The following is a 12820-nucleotide window of genomic DNA, read 5'->3' as shown; positions in this document are numbered from 1 at the left end:
GGATGCAGCTTCCACAATAATTTTTATCGGACCAGCTGGCATAGCTGGTAAACGGCAGTTTTCACAGATACAGTCCCAATCTCTTTCCAGCCAGATTATCAGCCTTTGTCCTCAGACCATGATGTTTTTAGCCTCAGCACTCACCCTCATGAGTCAAACACCCAGCCGCAGCATCACACTAAAGCTAAGCACCTAGGAAGCTGCACCTATTCCATTAGGAATAATGGGTGGACTGCACATTTCACCAACACACAGACACAGGCTGCTGAAGGCCAAAAATTATTTCAAATTAGCTTTGGGCTGCATAAGGATTTTAGTAGGTACAAAACAAAGAAATTGTTTACTAGAAGGAAATATATTTTATTCACTACACATTCAAGAACAAGGCTGATGTTTAAGTATGCCTTTCAAGCATTCTTCTTATGAAGAAATAATGACATTTCATACATTTTCTACCTTAACCTTGAGATACAAAAAATATTTAGCATTTTTTACATTTTATAAAATATCTGCATTCAGCCTGAGAGACATCTCCACCCTCTTACCATGTCAATCCTTATAACTGTTTCTGTCTACATTTGAAGTATGTTCCAGACAACACTTTCCAAAGCTTCTGTTTTCTTGTGTCCCCCAGTTTTCTCCTCCCAAGGAAACACCCTGATCTTGTCCAACAAACCAAAGACCTTCAAGGAAACAGGACGTTAAGCAACAATATGATCTAGAGGAAGACGCAAATCACATAGATGCATGTATTCACTACACTAGGGATAGTTACACTAAGGGTTAGCAGTGGAACAACAGCACCTGAAGAAAAGGAGAACTGCAACCTGACTTCTGAGAGAGTTTTGTCCCATCGAGAGCAAAGAGCTTAGACTTTATGTCTTCTTATACATGCACAGGAAGATGAAGCTACTGGATGAAGTAACTGACTAGTAGAGAATCCACTCAGTAATTCAAAGTGAATCATTTTAAGACCATGCTTACGTACATCTCCTCTAGGCAAAGCACTTGTTCAACACGTCAGGAAGTGCCTCAGCATTGTCAACTACATACAAGCAGACACACTATGACTGGAGTAAAAGTTGCTTTGTAAGGAAAAAAAAAAAACCCACCACCAACAGAAAAATTCTCTGCTGTTCCTGATGTAAGAGAAAATCTTGCTGCTCCTACTCAGGTGAGTAAAGAGGCTTCATCAAACTCCCTCTGTGCTTCTGAGGGCTGTTCCAAGATCTGGGGGTGCAGAAGGAACATGGGATCTATAAATAAAACTCGGAGCTGCAGTCAGAAAGGGCATAAGACTAAAAGAAAAAGCTGTGTGCAAGGAGAGCTTTAAAAAGATGTAGTACAATTTTTGTTTCACTCTATTACTTCTGCTTTTCTTAACATTTATATGATTCTATTGCTAACATAATTCAGAACTTGAATATCTGGAGGCGATTTTGATGCATCTCTTGGGGGGGAAAAAAAGGGGGCAAAAGCCTATTGAACAAACATTTGGACATGTCCAGTTGTTCTCGTTTTGGTAACTTCAATATCTTAAATCTGACATAACTTTCAATATCTATTTAATATTCTGAGGCTCACCACTCTACTAGAATAAAGAAACTCAACAAGATTTCTTTTCTGAATTAAGCCTTCAAAGGTCTTACATTTGAAGAATAATAAAAACGTTATCAAAATTATTTTTATTGTCCAGAAATGTAAATTTGAACCACAATTTTATGTGGTGCCATTAATGTAACCTCCTATCAGGCTTCTATATTTCAAGTACATATCTTATTCTGCGCATTTGACTCAAAGAATAATCTGCATAGAATAGCATGAAGAAATGCAACTGCAATTACAACTTACTAAAATTTACACCATCACAAGATTTCACTTGCAGTAGCAGTGTAACAACCTTCCAAACCTTTTCAAGCTATGTAGTGTTTGGTTTTGTAAACAACAAATGGCCATCACAAGCCTTAAAATTAGTAGGGCAAGTTTTACAAGAGACTGCAACCAGCAACACACTCGTGTGAAGCCACAGTCTGAAGGAATCAATGTCATCATGCTAGAAAGTAAATATTTTTATAACTACACCCACAGCAACCACAAAACTCCATTTCTCCAAAGTGATCCATAATGCCTGATGTGAGAAACCAATTTAAAGCTCTGAGGAGGTATCACTAGCCATCATTTATCTCGGCCATAAAACTCTCAGGAAGACAAATATACAGTCTTTCTGGGCCATCATTGTACAGAAAAGAAACACTCAAAAGACATCTCTGGAAATCACTATACTTGCTTCTTTTGAAACTAGAAATCCTCCTGAGGGGTATGTTAGACTATAGGTAATATCAATTATCTTCTACAGGATGTATTTTTACTGCAGTGTCAACCCAGGTGATTGACATCTGAATTAAAGACTTTCTGTAACAGTGCTTACATCTTACATGCTACTTTTCACCAACAGTTCTCAATGTGTCTTACAAAGATTTGTATCCATATTCCATGAACAGATAAGGCATTCAGAGAAGTAAAAGAAATGCACATGAACTCATTGTCAGTAGTCACTGGCCAGCTAAGGCCTGTGAATCCAAGTCTCCCAAGTCAGAAGCCCCTGCCCTGGTCAGCAAGCATCATTACTTCTGTATGTAACTAATTTGGATGAGCTTCCACACGCCAAAGCTGTGCTCTATGCCAGTTCCCAAAGACCTCTCAGAAATCCAGTGGCATTTCCTATTTCACTCTTTACGCTGAAATAAACTGACCCCAGTTCTTTCCCACTGAGTGGCAGGAAACCTTGTATGCTCTCTCATCAGGGAGGCAGATGTAGAAGGCAATGGAAATCTGTCAGCACCGGGTAATTTAGCCTACACTTCAGGCTGCACTTCTGTTTTCATTCATACTAGATGTATGCAGTGCTAGACCAAACAGCATTACAAAATTAAACTGAACCAGGTTTGGGTACATGACTTCAATACTGCTGAATACGCAGAGTCTATCTCATCCCTGATTTATACTGGCTTTAAAGCAGCTACGTAAAGGACATGTAATACTTGATCCATCATAAAACCTGTCTTTATAAAGCTAACTCATTTTGAACAAATTGGAAACAGCAGACCGAGTTAATAGCAGACCAGTGTTTTGCAACACTGCAAAGAATCTCTTAGTAGTAGATGTTAAGCTGAATTTACTGTGCCATTAAACCTCAGCCTCAGTGCAGATGTAGGCTGGCTACCAACACACATGGAAATCCACACAGCAGTAAATTCATCTCCAGAGCATTCAAATTAGGGAAGGAGGAGCAAAACCTGATCAAGATCCTTTATTTAAGGGAGTGGAAGACTTAATTTATGTGGTAACTTCCTGCTTTTCCCTTGTCTTTGGTTGAAGAATAACACAGATTTGCCCTTTGCCTATACAGAGAAGAGAGCTCCAGTTACAGAGCCAGGAATCACAGACTGCACTCTTGCTGCATGCATGTTGCTGACAGCTGCAATAATCAAATATTTATGCAGCCCCACAGCACAAACTCTTCAAACATTTAGCACTGTTGTTTAACACCCCTAGCTTAGTGTTAATGTAGTATCCTAATGAACACTGGATCTGGCAGATGAGTAGCTACAGCGATGAAAGATCCTACTAAAAACATTCCTCTTCCCTGTCCATCTCATAGGTGTCTCCAGAGCAGAGACAGCAGAAGCAAAGGCAGCTCTTACCACAGCTGCTGCACTTCAGAACTTGCTGCTTCAACTGAAAAGATCTATCAGGCTGCAACTCCTATAACTGAAATACATAAGAGTTTGTCCCATTTACAGGTTTGCAAATCCTTAGCAGAAGGATCACACTATGAGCTGGGGAATCAGTACAGAGGGTCAGAAATATCCTAAAAAGGTAATCTGTGCAGGCAAGCTATAACTTTTATATATATAGGATGATCAGAACAGGCAGGGACTGACTGATTTATGGTATACAACTCCATTACTGCAGAATATGCGTGGCCAATTTTGAAATAGAAATCTTGCATAAAGCTAGTCATGCTCTCTCAAAGCACATTTTCTCTCAGAAAAAACAAAGAACATACAGAACTGGTGGGGAAAATTTGACCAAAAACCAATGCCAAACATGTGTGCATATGTATATATATATATATATATACACATACACACATACAAACTCACTGGATTTTAATAACTGGTTTATTTCAGTTAATTCTGTATCACAGTATTCACTGATGCGTTTTCCTTTCACTTCACAGAAGAGGAGCTACTCTACCTGCTTTAAAATCAGTGGGGTTAAGAACCAGTAGTTATTTCCTCAAAGGCAGTATCTAGCAATATCCTACTACTGTAGGACCTGCCTTATCGCTTTCAACTTCATATTAAAACTGTTCTCCAGTGTCTCAAATACATCATCACAAACCAGTGTAAGTTCATCTACATTAGAGAGTTCTATCGGCTCCTTCAAGTTGACCAGACTGCATATCTTCATACTGCTGATCAGTAAAAATACGTATGTGAAAGCCTGCAGTGCAGACACAACTACACTAGGCTACAAAGTCAGGTAGCACTGAGGTTCTTTCTGAAACTGGTAAATGTACTTACAAAACTTAAACCAAAGCTGGCTCTAAATGTCAGTATTAATGGACTCAAGCATGTCAGAGTGGTGGCTGAAGAATCGTAACTATTCCAAGAGTCATGAATGGCTGACAGGAAACAAAAGTCGCCCCCCAAAAAGCATCAGCACTCTGTTTAGAAAGGTAAGCTACACAAATACAATCACCTGTCAACACAAACTAGAAAGCACACTTCCAACAAAGAGTAAGAGCCTGTCCATGCCCTGCGGCTATGTAGCTCAACTTAAGCGCAGCTGATGCAGTATTCAAAGCCAGGCTGAATATATGACATTCCAGTAGGGCCTGGGAAAAGCCTTGGGCACCTCTCTAACAATCGATCACTCTTCTGATAAAGTAGAAGAAAGGTCTGTAATTCTGTTGTAATTGGAAATGGAAAAAGAGTGGGAAAGAAAGCAGCTTTTCTTTCAAAAACTAAGGCTTCTTTATTCACAGACCTACCACAATTCTGACAATGAAGCATCCCCTGTATTTAACAGCTGAAGCAAGACTACAATCGCCTACCTACTGAAGACCACCAGAATTCCCAACCACACCAGCATACAAGGTGCCAGCTGGCAGCAGGCACTGACTTCTCACCCTCAAGCCCTACTTGCCCGTGCAGCAGCTGGCATCTCAACGCGCATCCTCTCCCCGACGGCACTGCTCCTGCCAGAGGTCCTACAACACACATCAGCCTGAAGCTTCCCTTGGTTACTTTAACTTTGAAGTCAGCAAAACCCACAGTCATTCCACTGCAGTGGTGGAGCACAATGTTTTTCAACCCTTGAAGATTAATCTGACCAGATACATTAACCCTTCCAGCATCATCAAAGCAAAAACATCACACAGGAAACTCAAAAACTTAGTTGGGGCAACCAGGCCTTCAAGTTCCTTAACTATTAATAACGTAGATGAGCCGAGCGGCTATGGCCTAACACCGGGAGCGCAGGCGGGCCCGCAGCGGGACACCAGCGCTGTGCTGCTCGCTGCCCATCACTGAGCCACCGACCACAGGCCACACTGCCGGGCCACCTGCGCTGTCTGCTTAAACCTCACCGCGTTTCTGCAAAAAATAAAATCACGACCAAAACCAAAAGGTGTTAGATCGTACCCCACCCTGTGCAGGCATAGCTGACCACTAAAAGCATAAGGAAATGGATTTCTATTGACCTACAAAACGAAGGTAAGGTGCCTAATTAACTCTCGGGGCAGGGTTACCTGTGTGCTATGAGGTACAAGGTGTGTACAGCCAATGCAGTTAAAGGAAAGCCTCCCCAGATGGGCTCCCGATCTGCCCCCAGTCATTTTCCCGCTACGCGAGGCGATGCCGCGGCAGACGCTGCGGGGCACCAAGCTGCCTGCGTGCGCGCGGTGTCACCGCTGCTTGCGCCGGCCGCCCCGCGGCGGGAGGGCTGCGCCCCCGCCGAGCCGCCCTTCACCTGCCGGGACGGACCCGCCCGAGCCGCGGCAGGTGGCGGGCTGAGGGGAAACGTCCCAACCGGCAAAGGGCGGCGGGAACTCTCCACAGCGGAGACCCGACGGGCTGCTGAGCGCCCCGCGCCGGGCAGACGCTCCCCCCCACCGCTGGGCAGAGCCCCGCGGCGCACCCCCCGCCCGGCTCCCCCATGGCCGCCGCCCGCCCGGGGCCACTCACGATCTCGGTCACCATGAGGAGCCCGGGCGGGGTCCGCAGGAACTCCCTGTCGTAGGCGAGGGTGCTGGAGCTGGCCGACAGGTTGGCGGTGAAGGAACTGCTGGTGGTGGTGACGGTGTGGGACCGAGGGCGCGGCGGCTGCTCCTGAGGCGGCGGTACCGGTGGCTCCATCTTCGGCGCCGCGGGGCTGCCCGAGCCGGCCGGCCGGCCCCGGGCCCGGCGGCGGGGCGGGGCGGGGCGGGGCGGGGCGGGGCGGGGGCGGCTGCCGCCTGACGGGTGGCGGGAAAGGCGCCGCCGCGCGCCGCTTTGTGTGGCCCCGGCGCCGCGGGCAGCCCCTCGGCTCAGCGCCCCCCGGCGCCGCGGGGGAGGCGGCCCGGCGCCCGGGCCCAAGCAGAGAGGCGGGTCCGGGGGCCGCCCGCCCCGCCCGTAGCTGCCCCGCGGGGCGGGAGCGGGGCTGCCGCATCACGGGGCGGGCGGCAGTGCGCTGAGGGGGGGGCGGCGGGGGACCGGCCGGTATAGGGGACGGGGGGGGGTTGGTGCGAGGGATCCCCAGCGCTAGAGAAGGGCCCTCCGAGGGGGCAACGCAGGGCCCCTCTGAAGCCATTTCCGGGCCTCCCGGGCTCCTGTGTCCCCCACAGCGGCCTTGGGACAAGGAGCCAAGCTCAGCCACCTGCGCTCTGGAAGAACGTGGCGGGAAGCCATTGCCCTAAGCTCCTGGTTGCGCACGGTTTGAGGTGTCCGACCCCTGCCGCCTGCCATCATCATCTGTCTGGACTGTCACCCCTGGCTCCATGGGCAGCAGCCATCAACAGGAGATGTGCTTTTGCGGCGGGTTGTTGTCCCCGCTGGCTGCCATCGCTCATCAGCCTCACGCTGTTGGGAGAGGAACCACCACAGGGTGCCACGGGCAGGGAACAAGAGGCTAGGAGATGGCACAGCCCTCTCGGAGCTGGAAATGGGGATTTAGCTGGGAGCTGAAACCAACCAGGAGTCTCCGCAATGCAAAAGACTTTTTAAAAGCCATGAAAACTATGGGAAGTATGAGGTCATTATTGGCCTACTACCTGACAGTGTCAAGCTGTTCCGTAACCTATACTTCTTAGCACTTTCCCAAAGTGTCACATGAAAAAAAATATTTTTTCTGGGTCATTTAAGAGCTGGTAAAGTAATCTTCCATGCCACAAAACATACGGTGTTTCAACAACAAGAAAGCAGGTTATAGTCTTTTTTAATGCTCAGGAATTCTCATTAGCAAAGCATTTGCATGTCGCAGCTTAGTAAAAATGAAGTGTTTTCCATATGTCTGGTGGCTATTGTCCTCAGATTGTTTACTGCTGCTCTCCTACTGGCTAACAAAGAATGGATTTTGCAGTATTACTTTTCAGCAAGGGACTGAATTGGCTGGGAAGGGAGGAGGAGGATGGCAGAGTTTCTCCCAGAAATACAGGAAACATTAATTACCCAAAGAAACTGGTTCTTGTGCATGATTGTGCCTCCACTCACAGTGTGAGTGTGTTGCAGCACAGGCTGCAGGGGCTTCTTGCAATGTGTGTCTTGGCTTGGGCTCTGTGGAGCCTCTGCATACTCACAGGCACTGGTGAATTTTTTGTTTAAGATAGCAGAAGAAATGTGACAGAGTTTTGCAAACATGAACTGCAGGTCATCAGAACGAGATACCAGCTACTCAGAACGAGATACCAGCTACTCAGAACGAGATACCAGCTACTCAGCATGATATGATATACAAAACATGTAATTTCTTGGGGGGGGGGGGGGGGGGGGAGACTTAGCAAACCACACACTCAAACCATTTAACGCAACACCACAACCATGAATGAGGAATGTTACACTTTTTGGCAAAACCGTCATTTTTTGTGGTTACCAGCCATTCTGTATTGGTTGCATTCCTGTTTTATCCCCTTCTCTTAAGTAAGAGCTGAGATTTTAAAGGCACAGAACATATCTGTGCACTGGTTTGTTTAGAGACCTGCTCCAACTGGCTTGCAACTAAAAAGTGCTTTATCTGATTGTTCAGCACTGCCAGGCTTCCTTCCAATGCCAGAGCTGTTTTGAGATGCCCCTGTTGCTGTTCATGAGGCTCCGTTGTAACAGCATTGATTTTCTCCTCTGAAAGACTCCTGTCTTTTCAGTTTCCCACCTAGAAGATCAGTAAGCAAAGGTGAGTAAAGGTGGGGCTAAATTTCACAACAATAGTAAAATTAACAAATTTCAAAATGGTTTGAGTCATTCACATCACTTTTCCTTTGACAGCTGATTTATTTTACACTGGATGTATATTCTCACCATGTTTCCAGGATGTTATTCAGTGATCCCAGGTTTGATGCATAATTCTAAAACTCTGTATTAATTTTGCTCCCTAAAATTCTGGAGGTCAGCGTTGTATCTCTTTCAACCATCACAATCAGAGCAGTAAGTTTCACTGCTTTTGGTCTGCACATCTATCATTTGAGCATCCCAGGTCCTGTGGAGGGGAAAAAAAAAAGAAAAAGTAAACCAAAGACACAGATCATGAAACACTTGTTCCATTACAACTACTATCTGTTTCAACAACAATCTATTAACATAGCATATGTTTTCAATGTCTGTTGTAGAGGTCTAGTATCATGACTAATTCAACAACAACTGGATGGCTACGTTTCTGGGTAATTTCTCTGAACACTGGCTGCCACTCTGACTTCCTTAGCACATATTTCTCCAAACATAGTCGAAGAATGAGTTTCACTAAAAAAAGGGCAAATGCTCCAGAAGGTTATCTATATCACTGATATTCTGGGAAGCAAATTTCATTCTTTAACTTGACAACATAATACTTTATATTTTGAATGCTAACTGTGAGGCTCTGATGTTTTATTTTGCATCCTTGCACTGAAGGCTAGAACTGGAAGGCCTGCAGGGACCATCTGAGTTTAGCTAGATTTTTTTACATGTAGATAGCATCAGAAGCAAAATAATTGAATGCTGCTGCTGGAACAATCAACCTTTTATATACAGAACTACCAAGAGAGAAGAAGGTGGCCCATTTTCTCTATTTTAAATTAACCTTTCAATGGAAGGATTGGAGAGACTTTTAAACACCAGTCAAGATCGTAACCTCTTTCAACTATTATAATGAAGAAAACTGTAGTTAGAAAAATAACTTGGTGAAGGCTTTCAGTGTAAACGTTTTAGTCAAAGCAAAATAGCCCGTACAAGTATCATCAGGTTTCTAAGTAAAGGGTTTATTCCTGAACGTCTAGATATCTGATTAGCAGATTCTTCCATTTAAACTGGTCTGGTTCTCAAATCCTGAGGTATCAACATTTTTGAGATTACTGATCGAGCTCTCTAGAACTACCGCCTTAGCAACAATCTGGACAACTGGAAGTGCTAATTAAAGTAGACTCACAGGCCCAAGGAGCAGAGCTGACTGGAATTTCCTGAACTGGTTTTCTGTTTTTGAAATACAGCTTCCCTTCTCCCCTCCCAAATCCTAGAATTTTCAAATGTCAAAGTTATTTGGACTTTTTTTTTAAGTAAAAGAAGTAAACATATAAAAGGAAAGGTGATTGAGATTTTTCACTGGTCATCAGCAAGCTTTCAGTCAACAACAAAAACTTCCTGTTTTTAAACCACCTAGGAACGATCTAAGAAAGTTAAGGGAACTTACTCTGCAGAGGGAAAGAAAGGAATTGTACTTCCTGTGGAACCCAGGTCATACATAAGGAACATGGATTCTTGTCGAATGTCCAGAACAAATATTCTCACCCTTGACATCCCACCGTGCTAACCTGAGGATGAGATATTTTTAGTTAGCATTAAATCAAAAAATGTTTGGAGTATTTCCTAATGGCTTTTTGGAATCTGCAAAGTGTAGGCTTTGAGCTACAAACATATTTAAGTAAATAATTAATAACATATATTACTCTTTGATGGCTTACAACTGTACAGAAAAGCTGATTTATACTAACCCAAACCAGAAATACTTGATTTGTACTTTGGTAGCGACATGAGCTATAGGCATGCCTAATGATCAGTCAAGGCAAATGACTCTGTATGAACCAGTATTTTGCAAAGTAAAGATGGTTTTCATGATTGAGATACTTAGATCTTCCAATGTTGCTGCAACAAAGAGAAAACAGATGAGATGCCTATACTTTCAAAACTGCTGTTCTTCTGCAAATCTGTAGAGGATCTATGTTTGTACGTGGAGTTATTGAACACGAGGCGTGTTTGGTTTTGCAGCTTGGGCGCCCCAAAACCAACAAACGTAATATCAATACCAATTGAAACTACAGTCCAAGTAATGACAGTGCATGGGATTTGATCATCAGATATGTAAGGTACTACCCTAATGCTAGAAAATACAAAATTTAGCTGTTTATGTTCTGTACTCCTTTTCTCACAAGTATTTCTTTCTTTACGTGAAGTTTACTTGAATTATATGGACAAAGGCCTGACTGTACACATGCAGACATTTTACCTGCCAAAAAGCTGTCTCAGAACATATACACTGCCACACAGAGAACTGACTCCATGCTGCGAACAGTAATATACTGACTTTAAGGTTTTTTAAAAACTCCTTTTTCCCAGTTTTGAAACCCATTATCATGACAATAAGGAAACGGCTGCGATCCTGCTAAGAAGTGAAATCACAAAGTACGTAAGCCATGTATTTTCCGTGGATTAGCCTTTCACCAGCTGTTTTATCTGCTCTGGGAATCTAAAAATCCTTCCCAGCCCTGAAACGCAACCGTGTCTTCGGTGTTGTGCTGAAGAAAAATTGCTTACTTCCTCCAGAGCCGATTTGTACTTAGAGCACTGTCCCTGCATGCTGTACACATATGCTTAACTTCAGGGCAGAGAGTACACCCACTCAAATTAAGGGAGGAGTTCGTAGTGAGAAGTCTACGTACAAATCTCAGAACGGGGGTTGTGGTTTTCAGGCTTTGGGGTCAAGGACCTAAAATCTGTAATGCACCTGCAAGACTATGCCCATATCGTATTTCACAGGCTGCTCCTCAGCTGCCTGCCTTTAGGGCAAGCCTGCAAGCACAGCTCCAAGCACAGCTGGTGGCCATGCCTTCTCACACATGCAAATCACCGGCCACCCGAATAGTCGAGAGTATCCGGTGTCATGCGACCCGAGGAAGGAGTTTATTCTGCCTCTGGGCATGTCCAGACGGGCTGTCCTAGAGGCACACTCATAAATACTTTAATTGGGGTCATCAATCCTCCATAGACCTTTAAATATTACTATGGTACAAACACATCCTGGTGATCACGGTGCTTCAGAATACAGTCATTTCCACTGAAGACATGTAGGTTTTTACTCATTAAGGATGGTGCTTGCCTAAGTGTTTATGTAAATCACAGCAGGTAATGTTTATACAGCACTCAAGCCCAGTGCAAAACAGCTGGAGGAAAAGATCACCTTCAAAATTGTCAATGCTGTATTTGTTTTTAGATAGCTAATGAAAGACCGAACAATTTCATTGTGGTTTCATCACAGCATCATCCATGTTTAAGGAGAGAGTTTACAGCTACCTCATAACTTCTGCCATCAGCTTGCTTGCAGGCTTTATTAACAGACAGCTATCATGCTCTGCTGTGGTTGGGAGAAGAACCTGACACATGCCTGAGACCAGAAGTGCACTTTATATTATGCTAAAATGTTAGGAGGTGACTTGAGCTTGCTGTGTATATATACACACAAATATACACAGAGAGAAGGCATCCAGTAGCTGGCAGGCAAAAACCTAACCAGATACCACAGCTGGAAGCTGAAGCTGAACAAATTCAGACTGAAAATTAAAAAAAAACAAACACACCATTGCTGTTTGGGTTTTTTTAACTTATGTTTTTAATACAGCCTAATTGGATATTTGAATAATTTATTAAGTAAAGCAGTAGACTCTTCATCATTTTAAATCTATAATTCAAAGCTATGGATTTATTTAAAAGATACGCTTTACCAAGCTTACACTGACCAATTTTGTGGTCTGTATTACATAGAACATGACAAGAGATGACCCAGGTGATTTGAAAAACCATTGAAATGAATTCCAATTAATTCCATAAAGCATAATCTTGCTAATGCTCTGGTCACCCAGCTGTACAATATACATGCAGTACCAATGCCCAGCACATCACCTCCTTGTCCTGAAGCAGTAGCAGAATAAAGGTTTTCATGAATCTCACTGGCTGGGCTGTGCCTGGCCCATGGCAGGGCGATGAAAGTGCTGTACAGGGAGAATGAATCAGTTTTATGCAGGTGGGCTGCAAGGTTTAAGGGTGGAAATATTCATCCAGTGAAAGAAAAAAAGGCCAGTGGGCTGAGTGCAGGATCTGCTGAGAAAGGCCGGAGCTGGCTGGGGCGAGGTACAGGAGTGCGCACGCCCTGCTGTAGGGGGCTGAAGGGCAGGAGAGGGGAGCTGGGAGCCTGGCAGAGCACCGACCTGTGCCTTGGAGAACGCAACAGTGGAAGGTATGGAAGCATTAGTACGGGATAAAGACATTCAGCATCTATCCGTTAACAGGAGGAGAGCAAAATGTTAACAGAGAAACAC

The 12820-nt window shown here is 44.4% G+C and overlaps 1 protein-coding gene and 1 long non-coding RNA gene across 4 annotated transcripts in view; one reads left to right on the top strand and one right to left on the bottom strand.

Annotated features, from left to right (window-relative positions):
- Positions 1–6620, bottom strand: part of CMTM8 (CKLF like MARVEL transmembrane domain containing 8) — a 65457-nt gene extending 58837 nt beyond the window's left edge. Inside the window, exon 1 of one of the 3 annotated variants that reach the window (XM_056335041.1) lies at positions 6255–6620. In XM_056335041.1, coding sequence (XP_056191016.1) covers positions 6255–6425 — 171 coding nt within the window. In that variant the 5' untranslated portion in view covers positions 6426–6620. The remainder of the gene's footprint in view (positions 1–6254) is intronic. The other 2 variants (XM_056335039.1, XM_056335038.1) reach the window with 2 other exon arrangements.
- Positions 881–5184, top strand: LOC130147607 (uncharacterized). The gene is made up of 3 exons (XR_008821287.1): positions 881–1174; positions 3662–4744; positions 5054–5184. It is a non-coding gene; the product is annotated as an uncharacterized LOC130147607 (long non-coding RNA).
- Positions 6621–12820: the final 6200 nt, after the last annotated feature.

This window comes from Falco biarmicus, chromosome 4, assembly GCF_023638135.1.
Source record: "Falco biarmicus isolate bFalBia1 chromosome 4, bFalBia1.pri, whole genome shotgun sequence".
NCBI lineage: Eukaryota > Metazoa > Chordata > Aves > Falconiformes > Falconidae > Falco > Falco biarmicus.
Note: the sequence above shows the minus strand (reverse complement) of the source record. Positions and strands in the feature narration are given on the sequence as shown.